Raw genomic sequence first — 16340 nt, 5'->3', positions numbered from 1 at the left:
GGTGTCGGGCAAAGCACTGAACTCAAAGGTGTTTGAGGCAGAGCAGCTCAATTTTTTAGACAGATTAACTGTCTCCTAGTATACAGTCACAAAATAGTTAAAAAATATATCTATATATTATGTATTGATCTAAGACAAGTAACAAGTTATAACAATAAAAAAGCTGGTTTCCAAAGTGAGCCAGGGCAGCTTTGCTCTACAAAATTAATATCTGGAAATGGTAGCTATTAACAGAAGTTTTATATTTGACATCATATTAGACAGATGAATAAATAAAATATTAACCTTCATCCATCTGCGTTACTTGCGTGAGTGTCTGTCTGTGTGTGTTAATTTATCATCTGGGATAACAAGACGTTTCAAATATGAAAAGAATTGAATCATGCATCTCCCCAGGGAGGCAAGGAGTGGGCAGCCTTGAATGAATCACAAAGAAGTTCTTTTTACCTGGACAAACACTTTCAGTTTTGGTGATCCCGATGTGCCCTCTCAAAATCTGAATAGTTGCTTTTCTTTGAAAATAATCATGAAAATTGTTTTGTTCCTTTATTGTTTTATTTATTTTTGGTTTGTTTTTTTAAATTAAAACTCAGCAAGAGCTATTATAATGCTCAAAGTGTTTCTTGGACAACACAACACACTTGAATGTGAACTTTAAGCATTAACTGAATCAAATGAGGAAATCAAAAAATTGGGTTTGAGAAATTAAAAATGACAGTCAGCATTCTGAAGACTTCCTTTTTGCAAGTTTTGCAAAAAGGAAGGATTTTAGTTACCTAAGGCAAAGTGATTTGATTTACTATTAAATTGTGCTGTGCACATTAAACCGCAGTTTGACTCATTTCCTGTTTTTTTGGACTTTTTACGTCAGATTAAAAAAAAACAGAGAAATTGTGAAAAGCTTAAGACATTTACTCTTATGGTGAGTTTATAAAAATGTACCTTTCTGGATTTATTTCAGTGCTTTGTTTTGTTGTGTTGAGTCCTGCATTGGATTTAGGATGATTATCTTAGCAAATAAACATGTAAATTATTTCAAGTTATTAAATAGGTTAAATGTTTTTTGTTTTTTTTAATAATACACTTCTCACTGAAATACTTGAAAATGCGTTGATCTGATTTTAATCAAAAAATAAATAAGTATGAAACAAGTCTATCAGAATTCTGACTTTAAGGAAAACCTTGAAAAGGAGATTTAGTGACGTGTTGCAGCGGAATAAGTCAGTGACTAAATCCTTCCCTTTTCTGAAATCTCTAACATCACTTCTACATTTTCTGCAGGCAACATATGGATTAAATGCTCAGCTTTGGGGCATTTTAAAGGTTCATAATGCATTTCTTGTGTGTGATCCTGGGGCTTCTTTTTGCACATTCCCATTCTTTGGAATCAAATGGTACAGTATTCCCACTTTTGATAGCAGGATGTTTGTGAGTTTCTGTTAAAATGCATGGGTCTAAGCTTTGTTTTCAACCATTGCACATGGATATTTGAAACAGTTTAACACCAGATTATTATTTTTAATCAGCTACTGTTATTGAATTGTAGACTTTTTTTCCTTTTACTTTTTTTAGTTACTCATTGAACTGTTTTGAACAATTTCTCTTTTCAGATTCACCATTTCAGCTTACCAACAGGCACAGAATTTTGCTTAGTTAAAGCTGGCAGCAGGTGCGACGACATACGCTGGACAACTGGCAATCGACTGCTGGTTCCCAGGGTGAATAATGCCTGGGAGTTCAGGGAAAAAGTGTCGGGAATCAAGTGAGCCTGTACAACTGTGATGAAACAAGTGAACTCCAAAAGTGGGGAATGTAAGAATGAAACGGTGCTTGCCCTCCAAGGCCAGGAGCTTTATATGGAGCTTAGAGCAGATAACCAAGCTGTACTATCAAAAGCAATGGGACCCAACAGCCAACTCACCATTTCAGGGATATCTAGTGGAGCTTGCACAAGAACCTATAGAGGTAGGAGACTCTCTTGCTGTTTTTCATTATTGTTCAAGGCTGGGTGGTCTATTGTGATCTTACTGTTTGTTGTAAGGCTCAGTATTTCTTTAATTAAAAGGATATAAGTGTGTTCATTATATCACTTCTCTGTTTTTATGCACTTACTTTACAGAATTTTATACAATTGAAGGGAATGCGGCGGGAAGGCCCTGCATGTTTCCCTTTATGTACAAAACTCAGTGGTACTCAAGTTGCACTTCAGTCGACACTGGAAACGGCAGGCTTTGGTGCTCAGTTGAAACAACATTTGAAAATCAACTGTGGGGCTATTGCCCAACCAGCAGTGAGTACTGCTACAAAGTTTTGTTTTGGCGATAAGAGAGATACATACTTAAAGTGTTTCCTAAAACTATTCATACTGTTTGAACATTTTGCAGATTTTACTGCAGACCAGCACAAAATATTGGCTAATGATGAAGTATAAGGAAAATGGTGTAAAGCATTAGTTACCACTTTATAATGTCTTGTTTGATGTCAAACATATTTTACCTGAGTGAATAAGAACATTAAATTTTCAAGTTTTATGACTTAATTTATTTAAAAGCTATGCAACGTCAAGCATTTACATTTTGAATTTTTTGGTCACTCTCGGAATATGGCTTTGGTTTAGAAATGTGCTCCAAACCCACTCTGAGGCCTGAAGATCTAACACGTTAATACAAAATGGATCTTTCACATGACATTCCAAAAATAATACACTGAAGATTAAATAAATATGCAATCTTTCACAGATAAAGACAACTGGATTAAGGATCCGATAAATGGAGCAGCATACCAGCTGAACATCGAGTCTGCTCTGACGTGGTGGCAGGCTGAAACCAGCTGCAAGCAGCAGAACGCTTCCCTCCTAAGTATCACTGATCCCCATCAGCAAGCTTATATCACAGGTAAAGTGATAAAAAGCAAACGCATTCATTGTCAAATGTTTAGCTCTTATATATTTAGTGAGGCATGTTTTATGAAAAGGATGTTTGAACTCATCAAACTCATATTTGAACTGTTCTTTGTCTCTGCTTCAGCAAATAGGAGATTTTCCTCCACAGTGCGGTTTTAGGAATGCATTGTTACCTGCTGACAAAACAGGAAAAACAACCATCCTAAAATAAAAGCTTGTGACATTTTTTGCCAGAAGTGATTTTGGCAAAAAGTGACATCATCCTTTGGCAGAAAGTGGTTCAATGTTTAATGCAATAACTGTCCAGTCATTTGAAAATAAGTAGAAATCAAATTCAATTATTGAATTAAAAACCAAATCAAAATATTGGATTAAATATAAAGCGAAATTGTGCCCATTTTTTTTTAAGATTAAGATCATAAATCAAATCTTTATTTTGTACTCAAATCAGTTGAGCTTCAGACGATGGTTAATCCTCATAATTTATTTATTCAATTTTCCATCTTTGACTTCACTCTTTCAGAACTACTCAAAGCAGGACGTAACAAGCAAGGGTATAAATTTTGGACTGGGCTGAACTGCCATATACAATATGGCAAGGAGTTTACACAACATGGCTGGAAGTGGTCTGATGGGAGACCGTTACGTTACCTGAATTGGGATTCAGGTAAGTTTTATTTGCATTAGCACTCTGCATATTAATACTTGGAGAAATATAGAATTTATACATTACACACAAAAACTCAGTGTTAATGACTTGGATGATCATATTTTCAGGGCACCCATTTTCTAGTCATCTACGTAATTGTGGCCTCATTGATGGTGCTGTGACGTTTTCATGGCAAAGCTTTAAATGTGACAACGAACTGGGATACATCTGCTACAGTAAAGAAGTTCTGGCTTCTCCAACTAAAGGTAACAATAAAGTTCTAAATCTTCTCTCTGTCAATGTAAATTAAAACACATTTTCTGTTACTTTGCAGGCCTTGACGTGGGATTTTGCTCAGCACCTTGGATTCCATATAATGGCCGCTGCTTCCACATCTTTCGCACTGAAAAAACCTGGTCTGATGCTCAGTTAGCTTGTCGTCGTGAGGGAGGGGACCTTGTAAGCGTCTACAATAAGGAGGACCAAAGCTTTGTCATCTCTCAGCTTGGATATGGTACGTTACTAGTAGGCAACATGAGTAAACTATCTGCTTCTCAATTGCCAGCTTTAAGCAAAACTTTGCAAACTTCACTTTGTTGCTTGTTTACACAAACAAAACAAAAAGAGTCAGTGACAGAAACAAAAAATAAACACATTCTGTTTCAAACATGATCAAAAAATTAGTCTATTGCAACCTAGTTGCAAAGTGAAACTTCATACAGTTTGTTAGTGAACTTTACTTTATTGTAATTTTATAATTTGGAAACAATTACGTTTTTTTTTTTTTATCTGCAGAATCCACTGATGAGCTTTGGATCGGACTGAATGATAGAGAGACAGAAGGCTTGTTTGACTGGAGTGACCAGACCACAGTTAGCTTCACCAGCTGGGAGTCTTCACCAACAGCTGCAACTGACCTTCACGACTGTGTTCTTATGAGAGGATATGTAATATTTATATTATATTTATATTGCTTTATGTGTTTTATTATAAAGTCTATACAGAAGAAACATTAACTGGTGTACTTACTTAGAGACATGCTAAGTGCACATTTCTGAGTAAACTTACTTGTACATAAGTAAGTGGAAATGTACCTATGTACAAACCAAGAACACTATGGAACACTAAGTACAAGAAAAAATATTCCTGTAAAAAATTAATTAATTTCTCTCAAATAATACAAGAAAATATCTTGATGAATATCTAGACTGCCGCAACAACAACTTCTGTGGATGAAATGTATGTTTCAGGATGAATCATTTTTTCAATCTTTACTTATTGTAGGCTGGATATTGGGTTGACAGTAACTGTCAAGTCGAACATGGCTTCATTTGCATGAAAAATAGTACTTCTGAATCCTCAGGAGATGGAGTAGACCTCAATCTGGGATGCAAACATGTGAGTTAAATTCTCGTTTGATTTCATAATATTTTTGACACCCAATTCAAAAATATGTTGCGTTTTTCATGTCATATAACCTGTTTAAAAGCAGCATATTTATAGAAACAGGCAACAACATATTTCTAATTCAGTGCAAGAAAAGACAAAGGCAGACAAGGCAGAAATTTCACTCTCGCTTAAGAATTTAATAAAAGTGTAATTTCCAGTAAGAGGAAATCCAACTTGTTTTACAATACTTACATGGTAGTAAAAACAAAGGGGAACATTATGTACTGACACGACCATCTAACTTTTATTTTCTATGAAAGGGTTGGAAAAGACATAGATCCTACTGCTACTATATTGGGACTGAGTCTAAGACATATGATGAAGCAAAAGATCATTGCAAGAGAACCAGTTCCTACCTGGCTGATGTTTCAGACAGGTAAAATAATTCATTATGATTCAAAAACATTCTGAACAGAGGATCTAGATAAGTTGTTTCAAACTGCAGTTCTCAGTGTTAAATATCTAAGTGTGCTATAGATTTTAGGAAGTGAAGTAAAACATTACATCACCTTTTTACTATCCAAATACCAATAATAATAATAATAACAATAAAAAACAACAAAGTTTATAAAGCTGTCCATACTTTTCAGACCTTTTGACTAAAATGAAAACTCAAAATGCTTTAATTTTTTAATAAACTGAACATTTCTCCAGGGTGGATAATGCCTTCTTAATCAGCTTGGTTGGTCTGAGACCAGAGAAACATTTCTGGTTAGGGCTTTCAAACCAGAAGCACCCAGGGGTCTTTGAGTGGACCAGCATGGCCCCTGTGAGATATACTCACTGGAACAGTGAAATGCCAGGTACCAGAACATTTGTGTTTGTATAATGTGTTTGAAAGTAACTTTTAAAATGACAACTTTAAATTTTTCTGCCAACAAGGCCACCAAACGGGCTGTGTCGCAATGGCCACTGGTACTTCTGCCGGACTGTGGGACGTTTTGCCTTGTATAAACAGAGAGAAGTACATCTGCAAATATCAAGCAGAAGGGACAGCTACCACTCCTGCACCAACATCTCTCCCATCTGACAAATGTCCAGTTGAATGGACCAAAGTCATATCAAAACCCATCTGCTTTAAGGTAAAAAGTAAATTTCTTGGATGTACTATGCTGTGATCACGAGACAAATATCAACATGATAAGGAAAATACAAAAGCAATCTGGTAAATTGGGGACATTGAGACTTTACCCATAGGTCAATAATACAAATTTGTCTAAAATTTGTCATATTTTCTAAATATGCAAAAGAAATAACTAATGATATTATAGTGATTAGCTGAACTTCTTGAATACCATTCATTACTAGCTTATAATACACATTAATTTTCTTGTCTTGAAGGTGTTTTCAACAAATTTAAAAATGAGGACATGGTTTGAGGCCAGAGATTACTGCACAGCGATTGGAGGAGACCTTCTGAGCATCCATAGTGCCGCTGAGCTGCGCTTGCTGCAACAATTGTACAATATACCTTTGTCTAACATAAACCACCATGAGCTATCAATAATTCTCTTGATTAAGTTTTCAGTTGGTTTTCGTCAACATGACGTAAATTTGCAGCAGCAGTTGAACAGCTTGTAGGGATAACAGTTTTTGCTAAAACACTACAAACAAATGATAATTAATTAGAAAAATAAATAAAACATAAACAATAAAATATATGTACAAAAATTTACACATTCACATTGGGTACTAATCATGAATGTATCTTTTTTTTTTAGCTATGGAAGAATTTGGATTGGACTGAGTGCTCCTGACTCAAGCAATGGTTATATGTGGAGTGATGGATCCCCAGTGCGTTCACAATTGTCTATTTCTCTCAAGCGGTTTCTGCAGCTCAGAAAGGAAATGAACTAATCACTAGAAGCTGTGTTGCTTTTCTTAACAGGTGAACTTTCAACACTGGAGAAATGGGGAGCCAAATAACAAAAACAATGCAGAAACTTGTGTTGAAATGTATACACATAATACGGGTAACTATGGGTCTTGGAATGATATTAATTGTGAAACATACAGACCCTGGGTGTGTCAGATCCATACAGGTAATCCTTAAGTCAATCCTAGTCAATATTATATTGTATTTAACACAAGTGTGCATTTAGCTACAGAAAGCCTTTCTTTAGCTAACTGCAGTGTTAACAATCTCTTTTTACAGGATTCACACCAAAGTCTCCTCCACCCGATATTACTCCATGTGAGTGGATCATTATTTAAAATATTTGGTTTGAAAATGATGTGTAATGTAATGTTCTGATAATCATTTTTCATAGCTAATATTATTAATTCACATTCACATTTTCCTTGATAAAAGCTAAAATTTCCATGTCATATAAAGTGAAGATCTGTGTGACTGAATTTTGATCATGATTTAAAACTTTTCTGATATTTTTCTTACTCGATTTAGCTCAGATTTGATTAATTTTTCAATGGAAATTGAAAAATGTTTTTAAACATGTATAGTATTGGACTGTAGATTACATATTAAAGTTTGGTGTCTTGTAATTACATCTGCATCCATTTGGTGAATGTTTATATCAACTTTACATGCACTGACATTTTATTATTGTTCTTGGTAAAATAAATCACTCAGATTGGACAGAGAGCATCTATGAATGTCATTTTTAAAAATGTTGCAATAGATATAGTTTAGAAATAGACTTATAAATTCAACGAAATGCGTTCATGCTTGTGGTTGTGACATGACAAAATATGAAAGAAATGTAATTGATATGAATATTTTTGGAAGGGCCTGTATGTGAAAATCTCACATTTGTTTAAATTTTGCATTTCTATACAGACTACAACTTTACATCTGATGGGTGGCTAAAATGGAAAGGGAATCAGTATTATATTAACAACCAGCGAACAGCCATGGAAGATGCAAGACAGTTCTGCCAAGACAGACATGGTGACTTGGTAACCTTTGAGAGTCAAGATGAAAATGCATTTTTGTGGAAACAGGTGAGCCCTGACATGTTTGATTAATTTTGTAATGAGAAAAATAAAATAATTCGTGATAATTAAAAAAAAGTTCAGTTTTTGGGATCGTTCCACACTGGATAAAACATTAAATACCTAAAGAAGATTGAATTAATGACATACAATGTGTTTCTTAACTTAATATGAACCAACTCAGTTTTTTGTTATCTGCAGATGTAGTGAAGTGAGAGGAGTTTCCTGTTTGAACATATTTGTCATAGACAAACTTGCTTCCTGTTTTGTTTTGGGTGTTTTTTTTTCTCACTTATTTTCAGAAAAAAATTTCTGGTTCTTATATTTCTGCACACTCACACTGAGATATTTGTGCTTAGATATATGTGAAATAGATGTGGTTAGACAAATATAGATCCTACTTGTGTTTAGGTACAGACAGAGTACATACCTTTCTGGATTGGTTTGACTGTGGATCTTGACCGAAGTGTTCAGTGAGTACAAAATGAAAACACATTTGTGAAAAACACTAGTTTCAAAATTAATTAATTTCATAACAAAAGTACACCTAATTTACAGTATCAGTGTTAATTAGTATTAATTAATTAAATTATTGCAAAAACACATTTATATCAATTGTGAGGTTTGAAAAATAATTGACTTGTTTGCCTTTGCTGCAATAAGATGGGTTGATGGTTCTCCAGTGTTATTCCAATGGTGGGAAGCTCATCAGCCTGATTTCAGAAATTTTGATGAGAACTGTGTTGTTATGACGACTGACAATGGTGAGCATTGTGATTCACTTACAAAACAAAACATATATTTTCACATGTGCCATTTTTACATGTTCATTCCCACATAAAAGTACAACAGCCAGTGCAGTTTAACAAGTTAACTAATACAACAAGCCTCCACAAAGGATTAAATTCAGCAGAAGAACGTGTTGTTAATCATGCAAGTAATTCAAAATTGTGGAAGTTAAACTATTGTTGACTCTTTCACAGGTTTTTGGCATGATTATAATTGTGGATTTGAATTCAAATCTATTTGTAAACGCAGTGGTTCTCCACCTGCAAATGCCACTGTGGTTCCTAAAGTGGCACCAAAAGGTGGCTGTGAAGATTCCTGGAAAATGATTAACTCTATGGTGAGAATTATGTGTCAGATTAACAATAACTCAGTATAGGATGGAATTATATGCTCTCTGGAACCGTCCTTTGAATATAAAAAACATACTTTCATTCTGCAAAATGTATGTCCCAACTTCAGTGTTACAAGATCATAAATGACCAGAAGTTGACATGGAATGGAGCAAGGGATCAATGCAGAAACATGAGTGGAAACTTGGCTTCTATTGCTTCCAGACAAACCCAAGGTTTGTTTCACTTTAAACATTCAGATTTTCTTAGCCCTGACTCTTTCTGATCATTATGTTCATAAACATAATCCTGTGAATTCAAAGTCAAATGGTCTGAACCCACCTGTGTTTGCTGTGCAAGTAGAATCTTGAAATTTTAAAAAGTTCTAAATGCTTATTGGAAATTGACTTTAAATTGTATGATGATCACACAATCATCACACTTTTGGCAGTACATTTATTAAATATAAATTAATACAAACACTGATGGAAATTCATTTATCTTTAATGAGACAGAAAAATAGTGATGGTATCAGTAGTACTGAAACTAGTAAGAATAATGATTTATTCTTACTGTTGCTAAGCTATTATAACATGTTGACTTGTACTTAAGCATATAGAATAAACACAGCATAACAAGCTGATAACAGATGCTTCCTCACTTCGGATTTCTGTTCAGGTAGAGGCCGCCTCTGTATGCTTAATAGACACGCTATTTGCAGCTTGAACTGTGTTTTTATTTATTTATTTATTTATTTATTTATTTATTTTTACCTGTTTATTTATTTTTTGTCTGTAAACTTTCAAGTGGACTTTGTTTTTATATCTAGTGTCTTATGGATATATGTTAAGAGCTGAGGGACATGATGTAAATTATATTTGGGCTACAACCTGCCATATTTGAGAAAACTATATTTGAGCTCATTTATATGCACTGCCTCTGCATCTTAAACTACTTTCAGTTCAACAAACCATTTATGTCTGCTTACTTGAGTTTGCACCCCCTGGCTAAAGCTAGTTTGTTTTCTGTTTATAGTGTTTTTAGTGTCTCAAATGTCTGAGAATCCCACTTCAGACCTGTGGATTGGTTTTCATAGTGCTTACAAGACTGGGTTTTACTGGACTGATGGACGACCAAAGTCATTTATCAACATACATTTTGAGGTAAGTAAGCACTAATTTGTGTTTTTAAACTAAAAAAAAGCGTGCATATTGCAGTACTATGTGATGATGTATGAGCAAAGATTTAATATTTTTGGTGTCTCATTTTAGGAACGTCCCTTTGTAAGCCTTTTATCTCTTGATGATGATGACATATTCCCGGTAAGTTGCAAAATTCACTTTACACAGACACAGTGTATAATAGACTTTACATACATTAAAATGCTGAACAGCAGAAGACATGAATGAAATTCATAAATGAAATTCAACCTTTATAACTAGTAAACAAACTAACAATCGATATACGTTACGTAATATGTTCCTTTATAATAATATTAATAGGTAAAAAATTGTGCAAAAGATACACTTACCACATATCACTAATATTTTTTTTTGGAAAACAATAAGGATATTTTACAAATTATATTTAATAATGAAACATCTGAACTGAATATTGAAAATGATTGTAAATTTGCTGTACTGTGTATAACATCCTGTCTCACTTTTTGGTGTAACACTGGCAGTTGATTTGAAAGGCCGACAAATCAAATTTTTTGAAACAGGGCTGTTTAACTGAAATTTTCAAAGGAAACTGTAAAAGTTTTGACATCTGTATTTTATTTTCAGATGCCGTATAGGAGCGAAATTAGTGTAAGTTATCTGTCAATCAGTTCATCCACCCTTTGCATTGATTTTAGGTCATAACAGCATTTCAAGTTGAGCCATAAAGATGGCATTTCTAGGTATATTTTGTTATTGTTTTATATAAAAAAATATATATATATAGGTTATTAAAAGGCAAGTAGTTATTAAAATGCTGATTTATCTATCTATTCAAATATCCATCCAGTGAGCTTAACTTAATTACTTAAGTGTTATTTGTAAAGTTGCTATTTTGTCACTTTGTCATTGTGTAGTTTTCTCAAAAAGTGGCAGCCCCAATGTATTAAGTTAAAAAAGACACAGTGCATGTAAAAATAGTTGTATGTGGAATCCACATACCCTTTATAACAACAAATTAAAATGGAAAAAAAAACATGTATAGATGCAAATGTTTTATTTTACATAAAATATTTAGAAAGCCTAATGTTTCATGTGAAGATTGATTTGTTACCTGTTGGATTTTGTCTAAATTGTAATGTAAACACTGAATGACTATGGCATTATTGCACAATAGCTTAATTTATTAGTCTTTCTTTGCTCTGTATTCTGTTGTCTGATGAACATGTTATAAAGATTTAATACTTGGGTCTATTTTCCAGAGCTATCTGAAACCTGCAGTAAGTAGTACTTCATTATTAATCCTAACAATCAAAACTAACATGGTCCTTGTCTAACAGTAAAATCTTAATATTCATAGTTGTAACGTCATACCTATTTTATTGTAAATTGCTATCTTATAGAAAGACACTGCCTGTCTGATCTAAGCTTGCTATCAGTTGTATTGTAACACACTGTAATGATGGCAACCTACCTGTAATTGGTAGGTTGCCAGTTTGAATCCCCAAATTTTTCTCAGTTGTTGTCTTTGGGCAAGAAGCTTAAGCTGCTTCGCCCGTTGATGGTATTTAGAAAGATCGGTGTCACTGGTACACTGTCCACACAGAAATTTAATAAATTAGTCAGTTATGGCTTTGACATAACATACTTTTGTATTGTTACACATGATTTGCGTTATGTTTTACGCTAGAGTGGGTCCCTGGCATTTGTGGAGTTTAGGGAAAACAACTGTCTTGGAAAATAAAGCTTCCAAGACACAACCAACAATGAATGACTGATGGTGAACTGTATATGAATCTCTTTTTTTAAAGGGAGTCTTTTTCTTCTTCCATCACAGTATCGGTATCAGGGAACATGTGCTGTTATCAACACCAAACCTTCACTTGGTATTGGTAAATGGATACCAAAGACCTGCAATGACACCAATGGATTTATATGTGCAAAAGCTGTTGGTAAGTCAGAATCAAGAGTACGTCATTGTAGTTGAAGGTCATGATTAGCAGAAATAAATCCATATTTTTATTGTTTCTTCAGTTTTCAGAAACCTTTTTTGGGGTCCAATGAAATTTATTCCACATTGTTTGTTTGTGGAATAAACATGGAGTTTATTCATGCTGGATACATGCTGGATCATGTATGTTTTGATCCAGCAAAACATACATGATTTTGGTGGATCATGTATGTTAAATCATAAAACTACTAGGAAATGCATCTCAGTGTTGTAGTGCGACTTACTTGCCTAATTTTATTGCCACAGCCTCTTATAAACATTTTTGTTCCATCAACATCATTATATTAATCATTTAAATATTTTTGTTTATTTCACCATCATAAACAGACCCAAAAATCAATGCTTCTGATGAATCAAAAGCTTCAAGCTACATCAAAATAGCAAACGACTCCATTAAGTTTATTGAGCAACAAATGACCTGGGATGCAGCGAGAAAGAACTGTGAAGCTGATGGTGCCAATCTGGCCAGCATTCTGACTGAATGGACGCAGGCGTACATTGAGCTGCTGGCTATACATTTCAACCGTTCTTTATGGATTGGACTCAACAAAGCTCAGGTATGAATTAGACTCTATAAAGTTCAATGTGGTGTAGAAAGTCTTTAACTTAAATCTGTGTGGAGCGCAGATCAACTTAATTTCCATAAGTAAATCACAAATGCATCACTATTTCAATACCAAGACTTCAAATAAAGGATCTATCTGGAATGTGATTGATTTTTTTGTTTTGTTTTTGTTGTCCTTCATTACAGACCAACAATTATTTCAGATTTATTGAAGGCTGGCATGTTAAATTCTCACACTGGGCCAACAATGAACCACGTAGATATGGAACTTGTGTCTATGTGGATGTGGATGGAAAATGGAAAACTGGTAACTGCAATGAGAGCATCAGCAGTGTTTGCATGAAGTCAACAGGTAAAGAAGTAAAAACTCATTTTTAACAGTCACTTTACTCTTCAAATTTTGTTACATTTTGTAGATTTCTTTCTTCGAAAATATTCAGCTACCGATAATCTTTTTTAAAAACTACTTTGAAGTGTTAAAATTAATATCATCACTGTAAATTATCATTTCAGCTTATCAGGCCACATTCACCCAGTTGCATTGAAATCAAACACAGATCATTTAGTAGTTTAGGGTTAGGTATCTTTCCCAGTGTTTCTATTATCTATAAAATTTCACAAATCAAAATCATAAAAATAAATTAGCTAAGTAGAGACATGCCAATTAAAAGAAAAAAAAATCAATTAAAAGTTTTTTCGCCATGTCGTGTTATTCAATTTCATGACTTGCACACATTATTTGAAGCACAGCGATTAACATACGGCAGAGGAGAATGTACTTAAACTCACAATATTTGGATTGCAAGATGATAACTCTCCTTCTCAGACCTTGTCTTTGGCTTTCACAGATACGCCACCAACAGCAGACCCGAATGAAATTACAGGAGTTTGTCCAGATTCATCTGTTTCATGGCAGCGTGACTCCTGGATACCTTTTAGAGGATTTTGTTACCTATTTGTTTCTCACATAAGGAAATGGGCAGATGCAGCTACCACCTGTGTGGCACTTGGTAGGTTTTTTTTCTCCCCAAATATTTTTTTTGGTAATAAATTGTATAATTTCACAATAAAACATTGTTTTGTGAAGGTGGAAGCCTTGTGAGCATCGCAGATCCCATAGAGCAGGAATTCATACAAAGTAACATTGGATTATTTCAGGACAGATACACGTCTTACTGGTTAGGCCTGTTCAAAACTCATAGAGGTAGGCCACTTTTATTCTCTTATACGGACAAAACTTATAATCACTATCAAAATAAATCCATCCATCCATTTTTTAACACTCTTGTCCCCAGTGGGGTCGGGAAGGGTTACCAAAATAAAGTCTTAAATTAATAAATGAATACAAATACTTCATGGAATAGAACAAAAACACTTTTTTATTTTCATTTTTCTCAAGGGGAGTGGATGTGGTTGGATAAAACTGTCATGGATTTTGCTAACTGGGATATTGGCCAACCTGGTTATAAAAACTATGTGCTGATAAGAGCATCAGATGGGACATGGCACACAGGCAGTCAAACGAATGACAGACCATATATCTGCAAAACAGCCAAAGGTAAATGAGTCTTAATTAATTTTCTTCGGTTTGTGATCAATTTAAAGAGTCAGTATCTGGCTGATGCTGTTGTGTGGGATTTAAACATTTTAGAGTATGTCAAATAATTTCCAAACTTCCCCTTGTCTACTTTTTGTTTTTACTTTTACTATTGTATGCTAGTTTGTATGACTGAAAACAACTTATTTCTGCAACGGTCAGAATAAAAGAGTTAATATTTTGAGGAATGTCTATTTCATGCCAAATTAAGAGGTTATGTTATGTTTTCAGAAAACATTAGAAAGCTAAAATGGAAATGACACTGAATGGTTCATTCATATTCAGGTCAAACTGTGACGTACCTGTGAATGTATAATATCAAGGCACTACCTCAAACGAGCTGCTTAGTTGTGCAACGTCATGAGAAAAACAAACAAAAGAAATGAGGCAAGACATAATACAATAAATTGAAGGTTCTTCATCAATCTGTTAGAACTGTTACACTAAAGAAATTGTTCAACTGGAACAACTTTTACTTCCTGGAGATTAACATGTATTGCTGTGAAATGTTTCTATCAGAAGCAAAGAGCTTAGTAATTGTCCTGGCTTGTTATGATGAAAGGATAACCACCATGAGTTTCTTACTCAGACAGAAAGAGGTCATTACTTCAAGACCGACACAAATTTTAGATCTTTATGTTTGAATCCTGAAAAGCAGGAAAAGTTTGAAAAGTTCAATTTCAATACTTTCGGAAGGCACTGTGGATCGTATCATGAGGAAAAAACATCATGTGGAAATTTTGAAGCAACTTCTCAGCCATGAGGCAAGAAATAAAAGCTTGGACACAGATCATTCTGCCAAATAGCCAGTGACCTTAACCACACCACCTTGTTGAACACCACCTTTTGAAATTCCTTTTCCTTTCAAAAGAAAGATTTTGAACATGCAGTACCACTGATGGCCACTAGGTGCTGGATTCAGGAGACCAAGGAGATCAATATTTCTTGCTTTTACAGTATCCACATAACATGTGACCAGGCAATTTTGCCAGTGTTAAATTTGATCCTGTTGTTTGTCACATCAATTATTCATTATAACTGTAAATTTAGTTGAATTGTTTATTATTCTATTTCTCTGCAGTGTTGCCACCACATACATCACCCTCACCTCGTAAGTAATACAATAAACATGGCCAAAAAAAAGTCAGTCATCATTATGTTGCTTATAATGTAATCTTCAAATCTCTGCAGATGTTTTATTAGCTTCTCAGGATCGCAGCCGCATCCCTTTATCAGTTTTGCTCATTGCTGGGGCTGCAGTGGGGGGAGGCATCGTGTTTGTTCTCTTCAAGAAGTCCTGTCGTCACTTATCAAGTTCTAGGTTAGGCACCTTTGACAACCCTCTCTTCAGCAACAAACGGTTGGAGTTGGTTGACAATGGAAATCTAGAAGAGAATGGAGATTAAAAGAGCACCCAGACCTGTGATATCTTTACAAGTATAAAAATACAGATGAAATTCCCTGTTCAGTTTGCGTTCTTTCATAATTTTAATCATTTGCTTGATGAAATAATCTGAATGGCTGGGAAAAATGCAGGACATTTTGTGTAAAATGACCCAAAAAATTATGGAAGTAAAATGTTTTTCCTTGCCCACAAAAAAAAAAAAAAAAAAAAAAAAAAAAAAAAAAAAAAAATTGAGTTTATACTTCTTTAAATAAATAAAATAAGACTTTTCAGTTTGCCTGGTATATTTTTTTTCTCTGTATGCTCTAGTTTGAAAACAGGTTTATGTAAAAATTCAATATTGGCATCTACTTTATACTAGTAGCACACTAGTGCTACTAAATAAAAATATCAATTAGTCAAAATTACCTTACGCCTCCAGCTCTGCTTGAAATTTGCACACAGTCTAGTCAAAGCATTTATACGGACCTACAATATGCAGTATTTGACTCGTTTCAGTTTTTGTGAACATACTAGTTTAGTATGCTAAAAA

At 34.2% G+C, this 16340-nt stretch overlaps 1 protein-coding gene across 1 annotated transcript; it reads left to right on the top strand.

The window, feature by feature from the left end:
* Positions 1-1307: 1307 nt before the first annotated feature.
* LOC129362245 (macrophage mannose receptor 1-like) lies at positions 1308-15983 on the top strand. The gene is given in 35 exon segments (XM_055033683.1): positions 1308-1394; positions 1611-1722; positions 1725-1807; positions 1809-1965; positions 2120-2290; positions 2739-2894; positions 3426-3569; positions 3680-3817; positions 3886-4065; positions 4347-4498; positions 4836-4949; positions 5261-5376; positions 5655-5803; positions 5883-6082; positions 6342-6460; positions 6722-6794; positions 6889-7042; positions 7156-7194; positions 7798-7961; positions 8364-8425; positions 8616-8716; positions 8936-9078; positions 9201-9306; positions 10106-10233; positions 10342-10392; positions 10858-10881; positions 11493-11510; positions 12068-12182; positions 12569-12798; positions 12993-13158; positions 13655-13816; positions 13894-14010; positions 14206-14364; positions 15485-15514; positions 15595-15983. Coding segments are annotated over 35 exon segments (4251 nt in total). The 5' UTR covers positions 1308-1391; the 3' UTR covers positions 15810-15983.
* The last annotated feature ends 357 nt before the right edge of the window (positions 15984-16340 follow it).

The sequence above is a fragment of the Poeciliopsis prolifica genome, unplaced genomic scaffold (assembly GCF_027474105.1).
Source record: "Poeciliopsis prolifica strain line A6 unplaced genomic scaffold, Auburn_PproV2 SCAFFOLD008, whole genome shotgun sequence".
NCBI lineage: Eukaryota > Metazoa > Chordata > Actinopteri > Cyprinodontiformes > Poeciliidae > Poeciliopsis > Poeciliopsis prolifica.
The sequence above is the reverse complement of the archived record's forward strand: the minus strand, read 5'-3'. Positions and strand labels throughout refer to the sequence as shown.